Genomic DNA, 24,400 nt, shown 5'->3' with positions numbered 1-24,400 from the left:
CAGGGTTGAGCAATAGGTTTACACTCCAGCCTGACTGGACCCAAGATGGGGAGTGTATTAAACAGTGTGGTCCCACAGCCACACTATAAAAATATCACCACAGTCCTCACACCTCTGGCAATTGCTCGGGCCACATTCCAGTATATTTTTCACCCACCATACCCCTCTAGACAAGGGCTCGCACTATTCAAATCAGTAGCGACCATGCTCCTCAAATGAGAACAGTCCGCCCTTAACTGTCAGATGAGGCTTCCTCCTGAATTGGAAGTTTGTTCATAAAAAACAAAAACTTTGAAAAAGTTTGGTTAACAGCCGTCAAAACCAACTGTGGCCGTCCAACAAACCTTTTGGACACTGAAAGGAACCACCGCGACGGCAGGTCCTTTAACCTATAGAGATTACCTCCATCATCCGGATTGATTAGTTAGCCCGATTCAGAGATGACAGCCAGCCCTGAGGCGAATTCGTCCGCCACCCTGACGGACAGAGCGCCGGCAGTCAAGCCATAAATCATGCCCTTGGAGAGGACTATGAAAACAGCTACACATTTACTTTCAACATCATTGTCTCCCCTTTTCATTGGTATTGCTTGTGCACCCCGAGTGCTCTTGGCCCTTACATTCCCTCCATCCACACTATGTGGAAATGACACTGTAATTGTGCTTAATTTGTTCCGACCGTTGCAAGAGGTTGGTATCAGGACATGTTTTTCATCATCAGACTTTGACCCAGACCAGGAAGAAATGCAGAAAAGAAAGAAAAATAAGAGTAAGATAGAAAAACAGTAAAAAAGTGTGAAGGCATGGGTTAAAAACAAACCTATAGGAGTGCGATAAAGAAACCAGGAGAGTTCGGTGCTGGAATCAAAACTAGAAAGCCTTGGTGTTTGATAGCCCTGGCACGCAGCAGCACTGGTAACACAATCTTAAGACAAACGTGTTTTTACAAGTTAAGCAGTAGCAGTGAGATAAAGTATTTACAGTGTGAAGGCGCCTGTGCCATCCAATGTTTACTGGGCAGGCCAAACATGCATGCCAATTGTTCCTCATCGACCTCTTTCCAAACAGCTGCAGTCTAATTGATGGCTGCAACTGGGCTAGAGTTAGTGGTATGGGGATGGGCTGTTGTAAGAGACACCCGATAAAATCAACAAAGATAATACGCAAGTGAGCACTTTCCACATTCCAACAATTGACCATTAGTACCTAGTTTGTAAAACTTTAAAATCAGCCACAGGTCTTTAGCGCAGAAATAGCCTTGTATCGCTATGCAAGATAAATACACAAAATATAGCAGTGAGAGAAGTATAACTGTATAATCACACCACCTCCCTATCGAATGATACATACACAAAAAATGTATTTGATGGGTCCGTAAGAAAGGGGTGGGTTTGGAGGGGGGAGCAAATAAGAGACAATGAAGCTGGTTCCGGCAACTGTTGTTAATCAGTGCCCAATATCGACCAGGCTGGTACCTTTCCTTTAAAGACGCTAGACCCTCCAGGACCAAGGCAGCATGCCTCATCTTTGGATCCACTACTCCCCCGGGACACGCTATTCAGTAACCAAGGTGGGCTTTTTAGCTGGAGTGCAATAAAAAAGGCTGGTCTCCAAACAGAGTCCAATATTAATTGTGAATGCGTTGTCCAAACTCTTGAAGGTTTCACGAGGGTGAAGGGGCCCCTAAACTGACGTAACATTACCTAGTAGGGGAGAATATCAGTTTATTTAGGTCTTCCTAAAGTAAAATTAAACATAGCATGGGCCAGTGACGGTAGTAATTATCAGGTCGACATGTTTCTACCAATGTGAAAGCTCAATTGCCGTCTCTGGCTTTCTTTGAGACTAACTGCCTTACAATATTCGCTACTCATTGAAGTAGGTATTCCTATAATGTTGTTTATAAAGGGTGCAAGTATACAAGCCTTACAAAATAAATATACTTGCATTTAACTGAAATGAACTTCTTCACAAGTTATCTTATTAATCAAGTCTGCTTCTGGTTCTCTTTGGACACCCCTGCTCTAGAACAGGCTCAGACTGCACAAGCCTCATCTCTTGAAGAATCATTTCTGAGGACACAGTGATGCAAACTAGGCACAGTATTTGACAGCATCATTAAAGATTTAGTGAGGGGGTCCAAGGGTGTTTGAAAATGCTGTAAGTGAGGCGCCACTAAAGGAGATGGCGGCCATGGTCCCGAGCCAAGGGACAAATAGCATTTGGCAGCAATAGAAAGGTTATGGAATCGCACAATAGAACACTGTAAGCAGAGTTCCAGTGCCAAGGCTGACGCATTCAGTGGCAAGCGGGGACATCTTTGGAACACTCTCCCTTAGAGTTGGCTCGGTCCTTTAAATGCACAAAGCTGATGATCTGTGCCGCCTTTCCCTGGCCATTTCCTGCACTGCTAGCTTACACATTTCCCGACATCTGTCTTCAAGCGGTGGATCCAAGTCAATATTCGTTTTAAGAAGCAAACACCCCTAACAAGCTCTTCCCATATACATACCATTCACTAGATGTAAGGAGGATTTTGAAAATATCCATATTCACTAAAATATTCAGTTTTTGAATACTCCATTGTTGAAAGCTGCATCCTTCCAATGGAAACTGCAGTCAGCCCTGGCCAACGCTGTAGGGGGCTAACCTCATAATGGAGTTGAGGGAGCAAGGTTGCGTCATAGAAGCCCATCTAGCTCTGAAAGAAGCCCCCGTCCTGCAACACACCTGGGAAATACCAGAGTGTCAGAATGGCCAGTCATACCCCTCCCTACTCCCCATATACCGTCCACCAGCTGGGCTTCTATTTGGGACATTTTTGCACAAAACAAATGTTCCTGGCCTATTTTATGAACTGGTGAATCCTTTCTTTCTTGCAACAAACACCAGAGGATATCCGCCCTCACTGTATACCACTGCTGCAAAGAAGGAGGACCCTCACACTCAATCTTTAAACAAAATTGCTGTGAGGGAGGACTCAACCACTAGTACTAGTCCCCCACTACTCACACTAAGCACACAAAATGTGTGGTGAAGAAAAACTAGAGGATGGTGCACTGTCTGGATCTCACCAGTTCAGATTTATATATTTCAAACATGCAGATACGTTTTAGATTGCACTGCAGGTCACTTCAAGGCCACAAGGTTGACCATGTGCCCGTTTCAGATTTGAGTCCATTTCTTCAGGACTGGATTACATTGCTTTAACATTTTTGGGCAATTAACATACATGAATTATTTTGTCAAGAGCCACATGTATATTTTGAGTATTTTTTTTTTTTACCACTTTCCTTGTTTTTGGTTCTCTACAACTTTCTTGAAGCTCAACGTGTGAGGCTTATTGCCAGGAAAAATGCAGGTTTTCCTCAAAAACACCTATGCAGGTAGCAACCCCAGCTGACCAATAAACAGTGTACCAATTTGCAGCAAGTTTTGCGGTGATCGTCCTTCTTTCAAGGTGCTTTTTATTCCGACCATGGAGGCAAATGGGGACTTTCCGGATTACTTTTTTCAAGGTTGCAGAAAAATACACGTAATCGACATTATATTGCAGAGTGAAACATATGCAGGCAGCAGCTACATCATGTGAAAACACGTCGAAATACATTATTTTTCTAAATTTGGAACCTTTATACAGAAGTCATTCTTTTCCATAGATAGCTGCAAGCCTCAACTAGCTCAAACTTCTGTCTCTACTCCCATCCCAGTAACCCAGATAGAGAGAAAACTGGTTGCGGGGGGTATGGCCCGCGACTCATTGACAGGAGCTGCCTTAACTTGTATTGTTCTCTGTTCAAAGCAAGGAAATGTCCTGCTAATAATGTCACTGCAAGAGGCTGACATAAGATCTGCCTGTGAATGGGCAGGCAGATTCAGAAAGTGACATTCTGTAGTAATGTGAATATTATCAGTGTCTGCGTTAAAGTTTTCCAAATATCCACAAACTGACAAAGTAGTCACATTTGTGACGTTTTTGGGGGTATTTTACTTCCCAATAATGCAGATTCTGAAAGCGATAAATATTTACTCAACCTTGATGCCAATAGAATATTGGAAACTCATAACGCCTACCCCAAGCCAGTCTTTGCAATAGACTCAAGCGAAAGGTTGGTCGTATCCTTACCACTTGAAGAAGGCAGATGTTGTCCCTGAGGGATGCCAGGACCCCGATGAAGGAAACAATGAACATGACTAGTCCCAGCAAGATGAGGATGAGGGCTGGCGCCAGGAATAAACCGTGAAGGGTCTTATACTTCTGCCGCTCCACCTCGGCATACACACCCACCACAAGAACCAAAAAGCCGATGAGCTGCAGTAGAAAGAAATAGAATGTTTACAGCATTTAGAATGAATCTGAAGAATTGAACCAAGCTAGAAATGAGCAAGGAAGACACTGTTCATAGTATAAGGAAACATACATACAGAGCAGCTATAGAGAGACAATCAACACCAGAACAGTGCAAAAAACAAAGAACAGCATCTGCAGGGCCAGCACTGAACGCACAGGGTGCACCTGGGGCATTGCAGATGTGGGCCAGTTCATGATGCACAGGATTTGTGAGACACACACACACGCACACCGCAATGTCATGACCACTACACCCATCTGATATTCATGTGTATGTCTCCTTCTTCAGATGCAGACTCTTGCTGAAATGTGAACATTGCGTGTGAATTAAGGTTGGTATTTGTCAGCCTCTGCTTTCTCTTGTATATTACTATGTGTGACTTGCTCTCCTCATTGGATGTGGGCCTGATGTATTGCGTACGATGATCATATGTGATGCTTTTTGTTTACTTAAAAATGCAAAATAAAGTTGTAAAAAAAAAAAAAAAAAACATTCACAGCAGTGGGGACCTCCTCACTGTGGTGACATTTTAGCGGATGTATGACGTTACAGCGCACACTTTTACAATGCATGCACTTACAACGCATTTTTTACAACGCATAATCCATTACAACGCATGACATTACAACGCATGACACTACAACGCATTTTTAAAAACTACCTTTACAACGCATTTCCATTACAACGCATACTACCTTTACAACGCATACCATTACAACGCATAATATTAAATTGCATTTAAGGTAAGTATTAGATAGTATAGGGGTAAAAGTTACTTTTCTAACTCCAGGGGGTGCAACAGTAGGGTAAGTGTTGGATAGTATAGGGGTAAAAATTACTATTCTAACTCCAGGGGGTGCAACAGTGGGGTAAGTGTTGGATAGTATAGGGGTAAAAATTACTATTCTAACTCCAGGGGGTGCATCAGTAGGGTAAGTGTTGGATAGTATAGGGGTAAAAATTACTATTCTAACTCCAGGGGGTGCAACAGTAGGGTAAGTGTTGGACAGTATAGGGGTAAAAATTACTATTCTAACTCCAGGGGGTGCAACAGTAGGGTAAGTGTTGGATAGTATAGGGGTAAAAATTACTATTCTAACTCCAGGGGGTGCAACAGTAGGGTAAGTGTTGGATAGAATAGGGGTAAAAATTACTATTCTAACTCCAGGGGGTGCAACAGTAGGGTAAGTGTTGGATAGTATAGGGGTAAAAATTACTATTCTAACTCCAGGGGGTGCAACAGTAGGGTAAGTGTTGGATAGAATAGGGGTAAAAATTACTATTCTAACTCCAGGGGGTGCAACAGTAGGGTAAGTGTTGGATAGTATAGGGGTAAAAATTACTATTCTAACTCCAGGGGGTGCAACAGTAGGGTAAGTGTTGGATAGTGTAGTGTAATATTATGCGTTGTAATGGTATGCGTTGTAATGGTAGTATGCGTTGTAATGGAATGCTTTGTAAAGGTAGTTTTTAAAAATGCGTTGTAGTGTCATGCGTTGTAATGTCATGCGTTGTAATGGATTATGCGTTGTAAAAAATGCGTTGTAAAGGTAGTGCGTTGTAAAAGTTGCGTTGTAAAGGTTGTTCCCCCATTTTAGCCAGCAAAGTACGAAAAACTTAGAGTTGCTCTAACCTCCATCTGCCCATTTTTCAAGATTTCCATCTCAGTTTTTGGGTTGTGTTAACTGCCAGAAACATATTTTCTGGATCAAACGATAGAGAAAGCCTAAGTAAAACCCATGCATGGTGACTGGTTGACCCTGCCTCTATCCAGCCTTTGCCATGCACGTGAATGGAACAAGTTAGGGCTCCTACAGCTTGCAACGATTTAAAAGCATAGGTTTGTGCAAGAAGGCCACTGGCTAAATAGATGTGTACGAGAGGGAAAGGCTTTTGTGTGCTAATCCACAGCTCCCAGGGCCGGACTGGCCGTAGTGAGCATCGGGAGTTACCCCGGGAGTCTGGAAGGGTGGGGGACGGTTTTGCAGCTTTGGGGGTCGGTTTTGTTACTGGGGGCAGGTTTTGCAGCAGTGCTGCAATATCGTCCCCCTGTAACAAAAGCAGCAGTGCTTCAGACTTGTATCCCCACCCCACCTTGGGGGTTGGTCCAACAAAATTGCCAGGGCTGCATTGAATTCTCAGTCCGGCCTTGGGAGCTCCTAAATCCTGGCTAGTCACAGAGAACTGAGATAAGGTTTCTGGTTTCATCATTGCCTGCCCTTAAGGAAGCTCAAGTTTGAAATGCATTTGTGTTTTACATAGACCATTTCACAGGTAGGCAATCGATATACTGGTCTGTCTGCAACAAGTCCTGAATTTCGTAGAGCTCGGAATGTTACATCTCGTGTGTCTTTCCAATTGTTTATTGCTGGGAACTGACCTAATGCAGGAATAATAGAGTAAAATGATCCAAAGCAATGCAGTGGGTGGAGATGGGTTCACTTTGTAGACCGATTCTACAAATATTCTAGAGTACAGGGAAGGGCAGTGTGTGCCTTTTCTTTTGGTGTTTGGCGCACACCTTACAAACGGTCCAAGCAGGGAAGGATGCCGACAGTTACTGGCTTGCCCATGCAAATGTGGTGTGGTCACTGTCCCAAGGAATAAATAGGCCTACACTAGAGTGTATGGAGAAGTACCCTCTCCAGGGGTAGGTTACCAAAGATGCCCAGGAAAAGGAGGCAGACAATGGCCAATAAGCATCCTTCAGCAGCGTTGGTACTCTAGAAGGCGAAAGTCAGATGAACATTTCCATGAGTAGGAAGGGGTCATCCAAGTAAACAGTTTCCCTAGCAAACGTAAGCGTTCTCATATGCGAGTGAAGTGGGGATGCGACTGCCATTCATGGGTATGGTGAAGGTTGATGATTGACCTCGTCTGTGGCAATAAGTTAGCAACTGGCATGGTCCTAAATTTGCCCCAGCACCATGTCAATTGCTTAGAGGGATGAGACCGCTGGAGTGATCCATTTGCTGAGAGAAGGGCTGCCCTTGGTAGATGGCGCGGTCCAGGGAGTACTAACCTCACTGTACATTTTTGGTAAGGTCCACAAGGGGCTCGTAGCTACAGGCAGCTAACATCTGCCTAGTAGTTGAGACATTAACAGTATTGGATGCCTTTACTTGCTCCATAGCAAGCCATTTTCTCCCTCGAATGTATTATTTCGGAATGGTCAGGTGCCTCAAATTATTCTCAACCACCTTTCCACTTCTCTTTCTCTCTCTCCAAGCTATATATAGAAAACATTAGATGGGATCTGATCTAGGTACACAGCAGCGCTTGATCAGGGAGAAATATTTTTAAAGAACGCAGTATTCCCAACACAGTAAACCAAAAGTGGTGTTTGTATGATTTTTAGGAGTATAAAGCTGAAAAGGATGAACCAGTATTATGACTTCCATCCAGTTAAACAAAAAAACTAATTATTTACAAATTATCTACTTGTCTGGAAAGAGGCACTCTTGCTGCGAGTCAGGGACTGGCTGCCCACGTTCATCGTTCACCCTGTTTTTGAACCACTGCGATTACCTCTTGTCCCATATAAGATTGGACGCACCACTTACGACCTTCAGGAAAGGATTCATGGACCTCAATGCAGACCACCATCCATCGACTAACTCCCACATCTATCATGGTTGACCACTATAAATGTTGTAACCTGCAACGACTTGTAATGCAGATGTGACCCCCCGCATGCAACCCTAATGTTGTTCCAAATCACGCTTCTGCCTTATGTAAATGCCCACTCACACTTCTATAACCAGCACATGGTGTCCAGTCCTATGTACAATGGACCTAACCCCCGGTGGACTTTGCTGCCATCAGCGTTAGGTCCATGGTATGTAAAGACCCCTAAATAAAAAGTAATATGTTTTTGGTAACATGGAGTGGTTTGAATATTTGGAAGCGGGCGGCAGCCTGCTTTTGGAGTGCTCCAAAGGGGACACAGGTTGTGTTAGGCAGATAGGTGTGCGTATTATTTAATGAACATCCACGTTTTGACAGCTTTCCTGGGCTTAAGGTAGTCCTTAGCGACACTCAAAGGAGTTTGCACTGTCCGAGACAGACCGGCCTGCGCAAAGGGAATGCAAGAAAGGATTGAAGAGAAGAGCTCAGGATCAGAATAATGGTGACATTTTGAAAACAAAAAGCGATTCTCTGCAGCCTACATTTGTTTCATGCCTTTTTTTCCCGCAGAAACATTTGTAACGACTGGCTCAACGGGTGCCTCTCTTCCTCACCCCACTCCACTCCTTGTAAATCTGAGATTTCAAGAGTAACCCATAACTTCAAACAGCTGCCAATTATTTCTGGATGGTAACAATACTCTGTTCATAAAAACATTCTACATTTATGGTTCATCTACAATGAGCCTGTGACTAAGCCGGCCCCTCTGGCGTAATACAAAACAGGGTCGGACTAGGACTAAAAAAAAAAAAATAGGCCCTAGTACCAAAATAAAAGAAGCCCATTCGCGATGCAGACAGCTAGAAAAGTGGTAATATCAAGGAAATCAACTGTAAAAACCAGCCCACCTGGCTAGAAAATTGGCCCACAACTGCTAACAAACACTAGCCCACACACTGACCTGTCCAACAAGCCCATAGGGTATTGCCCGATTCTGCTATTGGTCAGTCTGATCCCGATATAAAATAAGGGGGCCGCACTGTACATTACAGTGAGGGGCCCCAAAGACACCCATTTTCACTGATTTTCATATGTCTTAGGGTGAATAGGTGCCCCCAGAAGTGTGAATGCCTCAGGGGCTCAAGCTACACCCTGTGCTGCACCGAATGGCCCTTTGCACCCAATTTCTGCCGCTTCAACGTCCCCTCCCCGGGTGTCAAAGCACTCCTCATTCTCAACCTAACTAACCAGCATAGTACCCCCCAACGCTATAGCCCCTCCCACTAGAATCAAGGTCTCTAGCGCATTCTTTTATTAACAAGCAGAGATGAGTGTTGAAGTGAGGAGTGGGAAAGCAGCAGAACTAAACTGGAGATGAAAAATCCATTGTCTTTCTCACAGGCGTTTAATGCCACTGGGCTTCGGTCCATCCCCATTCACACGTGTGCTTCTTTCTGAATACAGTGCCCTTTTCCATAGGATTCCCTCTATGCAATGGGAGTTAAATGACAAGCGTGCACGAAACTGGGGGATAGATTTTTCTCCTCTATCACCCGATTTAAGACAGGAGGACAGACCTCCCCCATCTAACAGTAAAACAGTTAAATTAACCCGAGATCACATCCTGATAACTAGGACAATGGGCAGACAGGCTTAACTTCGAGCAATGTGTGAAGTTTTGGTTTTTTTTTTTTAAACAAAACTTTGTTATTTTCAATCACATACAATAAGGCCTCACCATTATCATAGCATATAATTTGAACATTGTAATAAGTGACCTTCATGTTCTGATCCGTCAAAAGGGAAAATCAGCATGGATTCTCGTGTGTAGAATACCATTTTAAGGTAACAGATAGGAAAAAACATTCCTGATGCGCATTATACATTTAATACTAATAAACTATGTAACTCTTCTCGAACCCCCTCCCCCTTTCCCCCCCACTTGAGACCCCTTGTGGTCTGCAGGATAGGAGTGTTGACCATGACCTCATTCTTGTCTTGTGCATGGCATGTGGGTTTTATACTATCCCCGATTTGGTTCGTTCCACATGGACGTCCAGGGGCATGGCTCCTGGTATAAAGGAGGGGGGGGGGGGATGTGTTTGGTATTGGGGCATTCATATATATATATATATATATATATATATATATATATATATATAGCTGTTGAACTATTCATCCATAGGTTGCCGTACTAATTCTCAGGTCCCTACCAGGAGCCAAATGCATTGTTCCAGCAAATATTGGGTATAAAAGTGTAGCTGGTCATGTGGCCGGTAGATGCACAGTTTTGAAAGCTTCAATGAGTGTCCCAGCCCAAAGCTATTGTTTCTTTCGTAGGCCTCTGTATTCATCCCTGCGGAGAGCTGCGCTCTCTGCTGTTCCGCATTTTATAACTTCTTCTCGCCAGGCTGCGATATTTGAGTGAATTTGTAAGCAAGGGTCAATTGTCCTGGTAGGTAGAAAGTTTTTGTCCTTATTCCATTTTTCATTTGAGCAAAAAGGAAACCAGCCAACAAGTGTTTCTTCGCATATGGAAATTAATTCCGCAACTTCCTCAGGGCTGTGCGATGGAGAAAACCATCTTTATAGTCTCTCCGCCGGTGATAATTCCGACCCGGCTGGACAAGGTAAGGTCCTAAAATAGTGGACTGCTCTGTAAAAGATGCACCACGGTAATGGTGATCCAGTTATTAGGTGTGCCGTGAGTCTTCCAAAGACGATAATTGGTTGGTGCCCGTAATGTGGATCTAAAGCGTGTGCGCTGTTGCTCCTCACGGCAGTTTTGCTGTGTTCAGAACGCAGCAAAACTGCTGTGAGGATCAAAACGTGTTGGCTCAAATGAAAAATGGAATAAAGACAAAGAAACTTTCTACCTCCCAGGACAATTGACCCTTGCTTACAAATTCACTCAAACAGTGTTGATACATTTTCACTGTATTATTATTTTTGTGTGCCCAGGATTGTGTTGTATATGTAACAGTGTAGGGTTCCCTACACGAAATCTAGGGGTTAAAGGGCTTATCCCCTTACCTGGTTGCACCATACACAGAGCTTACTAATACTTGCGTTTATAGGGCAGAGCGCCACACTCCTGAGCTACTAAAAACCCTACAATATAGAAAATTGCACCTTTTCGTTATTTGATGTTTCGCAAGGAGCAGTGCCAGATCTACAAACTTAGTCTGTGCCGTGTAATATTTGAGACAGGGATATAGGCCCAATAGACAAATTTCTGCCGCACCTCTGTTAGAGCCCCCTATTGTCTTGTTTATGTCCTCTGCCACATGCGACCAGTAGGTTGACAGAGTGGGGCAAGACCATATCATGTGTAGGAATTGTATGTCCTGCTGACGGCATCTGGGGCATGCTGCTGACACTTCTGGATACATAGCATGCAGTCTATGTGGTGTAAGGTATGATCTATGCAAGATCATGAATTGAATTAGCTTAAATCTAGAATTACGCGAGACCTTCTTTGGGAATGCTAGTATCTTTTCCCATTCCTTTCCCCATAGGTCCCTCCCAATATCTTGCTCCCATTTGTCGCTTGTTTGAGTGAGGGGCGTTAGTAGGTGGGCCCTCAATTCACGGTATAGCCACCGCGTCAGGTGTTTGTGATTACCCATTAAGTGTACTGCATGTATGAATTCATGGGTGCTCGGTTCGGTATTGTCCGGGGCCCAGTATGTGTTAAGTATTTATGCAGTATCAAAACAGTAATAAAGTCAAAATGCAAACCAATAAAAATTCCAAACTGAATTAGAAAAATAGAGTAACATTTAATAAGCAAAGTGACATCAAAGTGACTCAAATCCAACAAGGGGAACCAGGGCTAGGATTTTTAAAATTTTAAGTAGAGCTTGTGGCAAAAAGCACAAAATGCCAGTGATAGTCACGGTAGACCGGGACATGAGTGAAATTTGAGGGCGATGGATCTCAGGTCAGGAGCACCAACCAGGTTTGTCCTAGTCAAAGATTTTACTTTCTGACTTGGGGCCTAATTTATATACTGGTGGGTGGCTCGTTTTTCCATCAGGGAGATGAAGTAAATTGTTCCATTGTCCCAATGGCAGTGCTGCCCCCAAAATTTCTAAAGCATTGACAGGAACCACCATCACAGAGGTTCCTGTGAATTATATTTACAGTTTGATGAAGGGTTTTGTCAACCTTATGGAGCCCTGCACGAAACGTTGTTCCTTTTTATTTTCAAAAAGAAAATCCTGAAGAGGGATTTTCTTTTTTATTTATTAAAAAAGAAAATACTCCTTTCACAATGGGAATCCTCTCATAGTAAAGGGAGCATTTAGCAATTTCCCCTCCTCTTACCGCCAGGGTTTTCCTAGTGGTGAAAACTGACTTCTAAATTGTGCCCACCTAAATTAGGTGGCCAGAATTGGAGGTCAGACTCACTTACTTCGCAGGGCCATTGGTCAGAGGTGTTCAACCATGGTGGAGACAGAGTAGTCTCCCCCGTGATTAAACCCAAGTTCTTCCAGCTTTTAAATTTGGCGGGTAGACCATTATTTTGGCAGTATGTATATTCTGTTGTGACGGAGTATATTTATACTGCCAAGATGTGAACCAGGACCTTAGTTCTTCAAGTTGCAATCCACCATAGGAATACACTTCTAAATCGCCTCAGGCGAGGTGCTTAGATACAAGGTGTCATGCAGAGGCCAACATCAGTAATTGGTCCATGTCAAGTTGCCACTGGTCACCTGGGTACTTCCAGGACAAGGCCTCTTGTAGCTTGTTTTATCCCTGTAGCTTGAACAGGAGGTCAGTTTTATGATCCTTCTCATCTACTTCTTTGTCCTGGGTACAAGAGGGAGCAGGTTCATCCTTCAGGCCTCCTTTCAGGTCACCTTTCAGGTCAAAGACAGAAGCTCCATTCCGCTTCTGAGGTTCTGCAGCAATAGGAAGTGATCTTAAGCGGGTTTCTGAAGATTCCACATTCAATTCCGGTGCTAGCTAGTGGGTGGGAATAACTTTTGAGCACACCATAACCAATGGGGTAGAAATTCCTGGAGCCAACCTTACCCACTTTGGCCATTTTCAAGACAGCCAAAGTCACACTAAACTCGGGCTCAGACAGCTAGTGATGTGCGTGGGGAGTGTAGTATGGTAATCCTAGTGTCGTCCTGCATTTAATACTAAAATCTAATTGGAGGCATCCACTTTACTCACAACAAACCCAAAGACAGAGGTCCGGTAGGACATAGGTAGAGCCATTCAGCAACCAGACAGGGAATCCATGAGAACGGTCTTGGAATCCTGTTCTTTCCCATTTCATGTTTACCTTCAGGGCTATATGTAAATCCAGAAACAAGTCTGGTAGTACAAAAGCAGAGTCCTTCAGCAACTAGACAGTGGATCCGCAAGAAATATCTTGGGAGGAACTTGAAAGGCAGGAGGCCAGGGTGCCAAGTGTTATATGTGAACCCAGCAAACCTGCCAAGCAGGATTTGATACTCTAGTGGCTAAATGGATTGCCACATCCCCCAAAAATTTAATGGGCTCAAAGGAGTCATCCACACCCATTCAGTTTGACCTGTGCATCAAAGTGAACTATTGCGTAGCTCCTTGGAGAAATTTCACACCTTATTCAGGCCAAGTACAGGCTGGGAAAATGAATACAAATTTTCCTCCAGGAGCTTTAGGCAGGGAAAATGTAACTTTCTATAACTTACTTTTACTTCATATGTATTAAAAGCGGATTTCAACATTGAATTGGATTTGCATTAACTGCTGAATATAGTTGTTGAATTTTTTCTAGCGGATTGAATTCCTAATATATAGTAATATTTAAATTTGCTTCCCAGACTCTATGGCCAGCTTGCCTTTCTACAGTGAAAGACAAGTTACTTAGCTTTGGTAGCGCCTTATTTGGTAGAGACATGATCTAGCCGCAGATTACTTACTTAAAATTTTCAAGGCATCAACTGGATCCGGAAGATTTTTCTTCGAGCAATACACTTGGGCACCGGTCGCGTCGACGGCGTTGTCTCCACCAGTTTAATGTCCGCGTCACCTATTTAGGCGCCACAGTGGCGTTTTGACGTCAGTTTTTTTCATTCCACGCCAGCCAGCACAGATCCGTAATGAGAGCTACCCTTTGTCACTTTTTGACAGGCTTTTTTTGACCTTTTGTAGAACATTTTTGGGGTGTAGGTTTTCCTAACATGTCCAAGAATACTTCTGGATTCAAACTGTGCAGAAAATAGCTTTTAGAGGCTAGTCACTTGAAAAGGTAAGACAAAGAAATGTAATGTTTTCATGTCCTTAAATACAACGCACCTTGCCTTTTTGGCTACAAGGCTCACAAAGGGGTGCTTAAGTAATATTTAAAATAAAGTTTTACCTGCCAAAAGGGGTTTACTTTGACCTGCCACACAGCGGCGTCACTAGGGGGGTGCGGACCGCACCGGGTGACACCATCCCATGGGGGTGACACCAATCTCAGATCTGGTTAGAAAAAGGTTTACAACATGGCGCAGGCGTTGCACGCCACCCACGCACGCACGCACGCAGCACCTACTAGCATAGTGGTGATGGTGCGATGCGCGGCGTGCCCAGTTTATGGGTCCCAGGGCCGTCAATCTTATAGCGCTACCAATGACGGCCCTGGGACCGCCCCCGCGTTGTGCTCCTCTGACGCGCGCCACCACCACGCGCTTAGACTGAGAGGAGACAGACAGTCTCGGCGTTGGAGTGCTGCTGGGCGATTAAAAGAACGAACCCTTACGGTAGGGGCCCAGCACAGCCACCACCACAGTGGAGTCAGAGTCGAAATAAAAGGTAAGATCAAGATGTCATGTCACTGTTACTGTGACTGTGATCTGAGTCAGGAGCTTGCCTCTCAGGCCAGGGGCCCCCAGGCCTCATCCTAGCATTGCGGGTGCTAGGGCTGCCCCGGGCCCGGCCATTGCCACTTGTAGTTCCAGGTGGCAAAGATGTATTCCTCGTGAGAGGGGAGGAGGCTTATCGGATTGTGACAGAGTTTGTAAGGAGCAGATAAGAGAATTGTGGCTATGGTTGCGTTTTTTTTTCCAATCTGTGAGCAAGACACATACTTTGTGTGCTGTGTATATTTTATTTAAATCGTTTGTTTAAATCTTTTGTATCATTATCATGACAACTATTAAAATGTCCAGATAACTCTAGGGATTAATGACTCTGCTGCAGAGAAATCTTTTGTCTGTTTTTAGTTTTTAAATGCAGATAAACTGTGGTTAACGTGGATAGCTCCGTGGGTTACTGCCTTTGTCACAGAGATACTTTGATTACTTGCAGTTCAGACGTTACAATCCTAACATACGACACTGACTGACCTATGGACTGTCAAAGACATGCATTCAAACCAGAATGGTATAATCAGATTATTTTTTTTGTAATGCTAGTTAGTTCGAATTTTCCCAGTCTTTCATAATTCTAATGTTGCAATAAAGAGTTTGTTTGGGCAGATATAAATTCTAACCAGTAAAGCCAACCCACAACCACTGGGGTATGCTTTAAATCCTGTGTTTGTGCTTCTCCAGACCTAACCCTCTAAACATATTGCCCAGCAGTATGGATGACATGTGATTCCTACACCTGGTAATCATCATTAGCTTATGTGACATTCCCTATAGGCTGATTTACATACTTGTATGACTCATTGTATCTGCATAATGTGTGCGTGATGTAAAGTACTGTGACACTCTAAACTACGAATAGCGCTATACAGCAAATAAAATGCATACGAGAGAGGGGCTATGGAGAGATGATGGGCACTGTTGGAGGGTGGCAATGAGGGGAACATCGAGGGGGGAAAGGCTATGGAGCGCTGAGGGTCACTGGTGGAGGGTGGCAATGAGGGAATCAGAGGAGGAGGTCATGGGGGGTGGAGCAACGGAGAGATGAGGGGCACTGGTGGAGGTGGTTTGTGAGGGAGTCTGAGGAAGAGGTCATGGGGGGTGGAGCAACGGAGAGATGAGGGGCACTGGTGGAGGGTGGTAGGGAGGGAGTCTGTCAGTTGTCGAAAGTGTGCCTTCTCTGTTGGTCTGTGGATGTCAAGAGGGTGGGGGGTCTGTGGTACAGGCCAGGCGGACTGGAAGCTGAACATGGAGGTCAGAGGATGTTTGGCAGACAGGGGCAAAGGGAGAGAGAGAGACAGAGAGGAGAGAGAGAGTGAGGAGAGAGAGAGGGGGGCGAGAGAGAGAGAGGGGGGGAGAGGGAGACAGACAGACAGAGAAGGAGAGAGAGGAGTGAGAGAGAGAGAGACCGAGAGAGACAGAGAAAGAGACCGGAAAGAAGCAAGACACGTAAAAAACCTGGGGGCATATTATCAAGAAATATGCCCTTGAGAATTCCCATAGAAGCCCATGTTAACACCAGAACCTGGGCTTCTATGGGAATTCTCAAATGCATATTATCAAGCCCATTATCGCCGCTTCAGCGGCAGTTTCCTGCCACTAGAGCTGCAATAATGTTATTGCCTTTCTTGATAATATGCCCCCATATTGATGGCAGTACGGGATATCCTGGTGTAGGGTATGGGGTCTTCTGAGTAAGGGATGTCCTGGTTTAGGGAATGGGGCCCTCAGATTTGGAAATGTCCTGGTATGGGGTCTTCTGGTAGGTCCCTGAAGGATGCTTGAAGCCGTTTTATTTATTTATTTATTATATTTAGTGCATTTTTATAAAGCGCGGACATTACCCGAAGGTGTCAGAGCACTGTACAATAGAGCTAGTTACGTTACAAGAGAAAAGTAGAACAAAATAGAACATTACAAAGAGAAACAGGAGACTAAAAATGAAGGGCAGACAAACACAAATTCCAACACAGCGCGCAGGGGTGAGGAATGTACAGAAAAAATAAAAATTTACAATGAAGAGCGACCTTCAAAGAGGGGCCTGAGAATGAAAGCCGCACCAGTCCAAAACCCCTGCTCGCATGGGCAGTGACGTCACGGTGGTCCCCTGGCCCGAGGACAAGACCCTGACTGTGAACCTTACCTCACGCTGATGGGACGCCATTTGCAGCGTCATTTGAACATTTTTTTTTTCGGTCTGTGAGATAGGGCGCCAACTGTGTCCATTGGCGGACTCGGAGCAGGAGGAGGTCTATGCGGTAAGTAGTGAGGGGGTGACACCATGAGTTACCCGCACCGGGTGACACCAACCCTAGTGACGCCACTGCTGCCACAGTACATGTTTTGCACTGTTACAGCCAGGCTACAGTGGTACGCATGAAGCCGTGACTGCACAGCCACTGTAGTGGATGACACAATCGGTACTGCAGTCCACTAGTTGCATTTAAATTCCAGGCTCAGGGTACACATTGTAGGGAGGTGTAGGCAAGTTAAATATACCAATTATGAATATGCCATTTCGACCATGTTAAAAGAGGGAGTGAAGGAACTTTACTAACAGAAAGCATGGATCAAGTGTTCAGAGTTCTAAAGCCAGCAAACATATAGGGCTAAAGGCAAAAACTCCAGACTGATTCCCATACTTCGAAGAGAATCAAAATTAATCAAATTTCAATTTTTCCATATCAGAGAGGCTCCCCCAAAGCAGTTTTCTATTAATTTTGGTTTTCAACATCAAATCAGGGCCTGGAGCAGGGATAATTTTGTTTGCAGGATGAATTCCTACAAGTTTTTGAATAGGTACGCTGACTGTTCCAACATCTCCTAGACTACACAGATCTTTTACGCTAACAAGAGTCAAGCTATTCCTCAGGAGATGTAGATTTTCCAGACTTTGCAAGAAGACCCACCCTCAGGTACATATAGAATTCAGAAACAGGTCTTCCTGATCTTAAAAATAAGAGCCAAACACACAAGTGTCACATGTACATCTGCGTCCCACATGGTTGCTTCACCAACGTTAGACAAAAGATTCACAATAGGAGGTCGCTCGTGGGCAGAGGTTCGGTTCTGTCCACCCTAGGTCTGGAATCTGGAGATGGAATACTTGATCATACTGCTTCTGAGGAACTTCTGCCATTGCGCCAGAGAACGTTGCAAAACCGGAGGTCATCTTGCTGGTTGGGACAAGCCATATTGGAATCCAACAATGTTGTTCTTGCACCTCATATCACAGTTCTGAAACACGAAACATCAGTATCCTGCAGGCTCTCTTCACAACATTCAGGTTTCATGACAACTGCCGTTGATCTGGTTTGGTGAGTTTTTCCGCCCTTGGCAAATCGTTTATTTACAATCCTTTTTCGTTGTAAATGAGGTCATATTTGCTATAGTTAGGGCCAATCTGGCGTCCCAGCTTGTGGCACTCGCAAACGCCCCTTGGCAAGGTCTTGCTTCATAGTAGCTCACAGAAATGGTGTGAACAGTTGCTCTGCTGATACACTGCAGGCCACACAGTAGCATCCTGAAGCTTCCTCTCTGCCTGGGGCTCAATGATCAACTTGCAGCGAACGGTAGGGAGGCACAAAGATAGAACAATCATGATCCCATGAAAGGTGCCTTGCCCTACATGACTGCATGTCTTCGGCATAGTTGCTCTTCGAAGAGGACTGTCAGGAACCATTGAATAAGCAATCATTTAGGGGGGGAAAGCAACGAAACGAGTAATGCCAGACAAAATTCAAAAATAAAAACAAAATATACTAAAGCGAACACACAGGAAGAAGGAAAGAAAAGAACAACCAGGACAAACACAATCTCGATAATAAAGTATCACACCTCAGGGTAACTTAACTTGATCTCTTCGTTTACTGCTCCAAGAGATACTGTTGTAGCTATACGAGGCCAGCCAGGGGGAAAGCTAAGAAAATGGCTAACACCCCTGAGAAGGGAGTGGAATTAAACACTGGCGTCAGACTAATTCAGACAGGGCCTGGGGCTAGTCAATACAGTAGGCTCTCCTGGTGAAACATCCCCCTAAACTAATCACAGGAGGAAATTGAAGCCCGGAGGGTCTCTTCTGGTCACACGCGAACACCTATAGAAAGCTGAATTCTGACCAGCCTGTAGGTGTGTAATTCTAAAATACAAATGTTACTACACACTACTGAGCAAAACGTGGTGCTCTGTTAAAGTATGGCATTTTGTGTACATAAAATATTTCTCTCTGGAAAAAATGCAGAAAACTAACATGGGACATAGTTTCTTTACTTTTATTGAAGGTTCATGCACAGGAGTGCCTGCAGGGACCTTTCTGCACAAGTGCCTTCATTTCCTTAGCCATTTATACAAGAACCACCGTAGCTGCATTATCAAAGAATACAGGGTACAATGATATAAATCATGGTTATAGCGCTTAAGGCACCCCAGGGCAGCAGGCAGGAGTAAAATCTTTTTAGTCTGCCATAAAATTCAAAAGAGTGGGGACGGATCAGAATCCTAACAGATCCTCTAAACTGTCCCATCAAAACTGAAATCGATCATCCAGTCCTGTCCATTTGCATTAGTACAACAATTTAAACCTTGTGATAGTTGACCAATGTATACAACCAGATTCCAAACCACATTAAAACATACTTTCAATTTCATCATAGTTTCTTCAAATATAGTACATTATACTTGTTAGGGAGAGAAAAAAAACATTAAGGCTTAAATACAAGTTGCGTAACACACAGAGGTGAAGTATAGTAGGAAAGCTGGACTTTAAGACCTGCTGTCAGAGTGGTTTCTGAGGAGTGGGGAACCGCGTGTATTTGTGCTAGCTGCATACAATGCATGTGGTGTTAAAGAAATTCTGTTGTCAAATTCATGACGTTTCTTCCCTATCAAAAAGATGAAAACATGGATACATTCCTTCTCTTCTATACACAAAGAGCGAATTTCCATCCAACCTGCATGCAATGAGAGAACCGTATCAACAACCTGCAAAGTCATTCTTGCTACTGCCTCGCACAGTCCTTATTTAAAGACGTTTAACAGCAGCCCTCTGGCAGCCACAAAATAGGCACACACAGAGCAACAAAACTGTCTCGTCTATGTCAGACTAGCCCATTTGGCATTGCCAAACTGCCCTTTAGGTCACTCCGACCTGTACACCATAGTCCGCAACACCGCTGTTAACATCTTGTGCGATCCTCAGATCCCAGCAGGATCAAACTCGGCCTTTGAGGTTTATTACCCAGTTGTCATAAAGTTAGTTGAGTACCACTAACACCAATCAATTACAGTGCTGAGATCAGTAAACTATTTGGTCGTTTTATACAGTGCGAACATGACCCTTGCAGGTAGCAGAGCGCTTTACAAGGCGATATGTATAAAACAACACCATCATCAAGGAAGGACAAGGTATTGGAGAATCCCTTAAAGGAAAAAAACAATTCTAGGCGGACAACAACCAGTTAAACAGAATAAGAACATAGGCCCCTACTAATTATGATGGCAGTCGGTTGGACTGCCATCGCATCGGACAGGAGACGATTAGCCAATGATCACCCGCAATATTACGATGAGACCATCTGCACAACATTCAGAAAGTGCTGTTTTCTACTGCGGCTTATTCTTCAGCTCAGGAAAAGGGCCACAGCACATTCCACAGATGAAAAAAATACTTTATGCACATCCATGCACCGTGTGCCAGGCACCATGTGGTGCCTGGTACACGGTGCATGGATGTGTGGGGGGGCACTGCATGTGCCTCTAGTGCCACTTAGCAGTGGCCCATGGGGGCCCGGGGCCCTGCTTGGGGCCTCCAAAGATTATTTCCATTTCCCTTTTCATGGCGGTGGAACCGCCTTGAAAAGGCAGTCAAAGGGACTGCCTAATCCCTACGGCAGTGCCTGCGCATCCTCCGCCTCCATTGTAGGGATAGGATGCGGCCCGATGGGATCTAGGATCCCGTCAGAGGCGGCGGTCTTTCCCCTGACCGCATGCATTAAAATGTGGAGGTCAGACCAATGGCCTATCTGTCGGGCGGACCGCCACCGCGATTGTAGAGTGGGAGAAGTGAGAAGGGTCTAGAAAGTGTTCATCTGAAGATTATAGCAGTAGGAGGAGGTTTGGGATGAGTAAAGGAGATCGAGGAGGGAAGAGTCTCTAGAAGTGGAGAGAGATGAGGTATCAGATGAGTCTAGGAGGGTTACATGAGGTTTAGAAAGGCTTATTTGGGAGATCTGAATAATAGAAGAGGTTTGAGATGATGCAAGGAGGGGTAGTGGAGGGAAGAGTCTAGAAAGCGTTATGTTGAAGATCATAGAAGTAGAATGGGATTTGGGATGAGTCAGAGAGTGGAGGTAGAGGATATATTGAGAGAGGTATAGGGTGAGATACAGGGTAGTGCATTGGAGATGCTCAATTAGGAGTAATGTAATAAATATACATAAGTATAGCGAAGGTATATATGTAAAAGGAAGGTAAAATATCTAGATTTAAGTTGTAGTTTTAAAACCCAGACTTTCATGTGTTGCAGTACTTTAAGCTACTCAATTTGCTTTTAATTGTGTTTCCTTTTAATAATTCAATAGTGAAGCAACTGTAGATAAAAAGTTTAGATAAAAAAGTACTTCCTTCCTTGCGGCCTGAGCCTGGAACGCCCTTCCACTCCACCTCCGACAGACATCGCTTCCCATCTCCTCAAGAAACCTCAAACCCTGGCTCTTCGACAAACCCGCCCCCCCCCCCACCACCCCCAGCGCCTTGAGACCCTTACGGGTGAGTGGTCGCGCTTAACAAACGCCTGATATATTCATGCAGTGACCTATATACATGTTAAACATAGAATAATGTAACCATAATATATGCATTTGTTAAGCAGACCTAATGAATATCTACATATTTGCAGACATTATAGAAATTTATACAAAGGAATAGACATATCTAGATACAAACATATAATCCCATAAAATGCTTATATACACAGGGATTTGCTTCACATTTATGTTCGAGTATGGTGGTTAAATGGGGAAGAACCAACTGGAGTAGTCTAAGCATTCCATTTAAGGATAACAATGGGGTCCCTCTGCTGGCCCCAGAAGCTGCAGGCTACAAATTCTCCCCTCGTTTTTATGGAGGGCTGCACCATAAGTCTTCTAGAACATTATTGGCACTGCTGAGTACTGTTTAGTAGTCTTAGCAAGTATGCGTGTACTAACAAAGAAGTGTAGACAATGGTAAATGACAGACTGAAATGGCAGAGATTGTGCGCACCAATCCCAGATCGAAAACCTCAGAGTACATGTGGGTGACTTCCTCAACTCCAATGGATTAGGTGCTCTGTGTATGGTAGGAAATATCCAGGCACAAAATCTTTGCACAATGATCAAGAGTTGGTGTTACCACTAAAGCCTAACACATTTCAGAGTCCCACGGAACCTAGATAAAAACAGGTATTGGCAAAACCAACAGGTCTGTGTTTAATGTGCCAGATCAGGCAGTAGCCCATGATTTCTTGACCCCATTACGGCATGATACAGTGACACACACACTCACTGCTTCTCACTCCACTGAATGTACAGGTTCCAGGATACACCAGGGGTTTGCTGTCAGTCCAAGGTTTTATTTCTTCAGCACTATTTGAAACCACCTGGAACTGTTACCTCCACTGGAGTCTGTGTTCACGTTTTTAGGCAGAAAAAGGGGGGAAACAATCTTCAAAATTTCAGGAATGTACTGGTGTTCTAAAACGCAATACTTTATTTCTCAGAAAAGACATGATGAAGACGACATATCAGCTTGTGTTTGCTAAACGTCAACTCACCTGGCCTGGGTCTCGTTGGTGGGGATGTTGTGCAGAGGGTACCACACCCCAAGAACCCAGAGAATTGACTAACCAGCTCCTACGTCTGAGCCTCCCAAATGTGGCTTACATTGTGCTGCACCCACAGCAACACAAATGAAAAAGGCAGCTCATTTTGAGCACCATTCGGACTGGCTATCTCGCATCCCTGAGCCAGACAATCCCGTGAACCAGCTATCCTGCCACACGATGCTTTCCTTGATGTGTGTAGTAGCTCCAAGGGCATCACAGTTCAAAATACAAGAAAATATATTCACAGGGTACACAATAAAACAGAGTATGTCTAATAAAGTCACAGAACAAAAGATATTGATTCTATCAAGCTATAAAAGATAAACATTTGGAAAGCAATCGTTCTCACATTTCTGAGAGTTAGAGCTATTGGCATTGTAAATGACAATGTCTTTTACCCATGTGCTTTGGTTTGGAGTGGATGTATGTGGGTTGAATAGGAAATGTTAATCGTGCCATTGTGTGGGGTGGAATTGTGTGGTGTGCAGTGAATTTGTGCGATGGAATTATGTGGTATGGGGAATAGATAGGGGTGAGAGCTGCACAGAATAGAAAGAAAAGAAGATGGAGAGGGGTAGGTAGCTAGTGCAGAAAGTGGTGAATGAACTCCAGACAGAGGAGCAGAAAGTGTGTGTGGGAATGAGAGAAAGAAGGGCAGAACCGGCGACAGACGTATAAAGAGGGAGCTCCTGTGTACGTAGAAGACACCTCAAGAAGAGGAGGAGAGCATGGGTTTGAGGGATGAAAATATCAAAAAGGCAAGGTAAAGAAACTGTGCTCGAAGACCTGAAGCGAACCAATATGAGAGGCAGGAAGAGTGTGTGAGAGAGCGAGAGAGGGGTACGAGAGAGAGAGTTACGAGTGGGAGGTTCACCCGGGGGAGGGGGGGGGGGGGGGCAAGAGGTGGACCAGTGCACAATGCGAGTAGGGACAGGAAGGTAGCATGAGTGAGCAGGCAGTATAGAAAGGAGACAGGGAGTGCGAGAGAGGGCTGGGAGGAGACAGAGGAAGAACGAAATGAGAAGTGGTAGTTGGAGAGATGAAAGGGGCAGTGGGTGTGTAGGGAAGAGATGACAGGGTTGGTGGAAGTGCGATGTAGAGTTAGGTTGTATTGGAATCGTTTGTTGTGGAATGATGTGGGATTGTGTGATGTGGAGTTGTGTAGTGGAAATATGTGGATAGTAATTAAATGGTATTAACTAGTGGAATTATGTAGAGCGAGATTTTGTGTAATGGAGTTAATTATGTGGAATGTATTGCGTTATTGTGGAGTGGCATGTTGTGGAGTTGAATTATGTGGTGTGCTGTTATATTTTGTGGCAGGATGTTAAAATCTGTGGTGTGTATTGGAGTTATGTGGTGTGTTGTGGAATTGTGTAGTGGAAATATGTAATTTGGTGAGGAACTACACGGTGTGTATTGAATTGTGTTTCATGGAACTGTGTGGCGTGGAGTAAAATTCTTATTGGAATTGTATCGTGGTGTGTAGTGCATTTATGTGGATTGCTGAGTTTACAGCACCTGCTGCAGGGAGCAGGCTATGAATTTAAAAAATAGCTGAAGCGTAGCCCATTGCAGAATGCAGACCCTTTAAAATAATAAATGGTATGTAAAAACAGGATTACAAACAGGCTGTTAATGACTACATTTTATTGTCTCCAAAAATACATTTCGTATTTAGCTTTATGTGAAAAGTATGTGGTG

The 24,400-nt window shown here is 44.2% G+C and overlaps 1 protein-coding gene across 1 annotated transcript in view; it reads right to left on the bottom strand.

Moving 5' to 3' along the window:
- Positions 1 to 24,400, bottom strand: part of TSPAN15 (tetraspanin 15) — a 192,447-nt gene that overhangs the window by 101,421 nt on the left and 66,626 nt on the right. The window contains exon 2 of the mRNA XM_085625251.1: positions 4,126 to 4,311. Within this exon, the coding sequence (XP_085481377.1) occupies positions 4,126 to 4,311 (186 nt within the window). The remainder of the gene's footprint in view (positions 1 to 4,125; positions 4,312 to 24,400) is intronic.

Source organism: Triturus cristatus, chromosome 9 (assembly GCF_964204655.1).
Source record: "Triturus cristatus chromosome 9, aTriCri1.1, whole genome shotgun sequence".
Lineage (NCBI taxonomy): Eukaryota > Metazoa > Chordata > Amphibia > Caudata > Salamandridae > Triturus > Triturus cristatus.
Note: the sequence above shows the minus strand (reverse complement) of the source record. Positions and strands in the feature narration are given on the sequence as shown.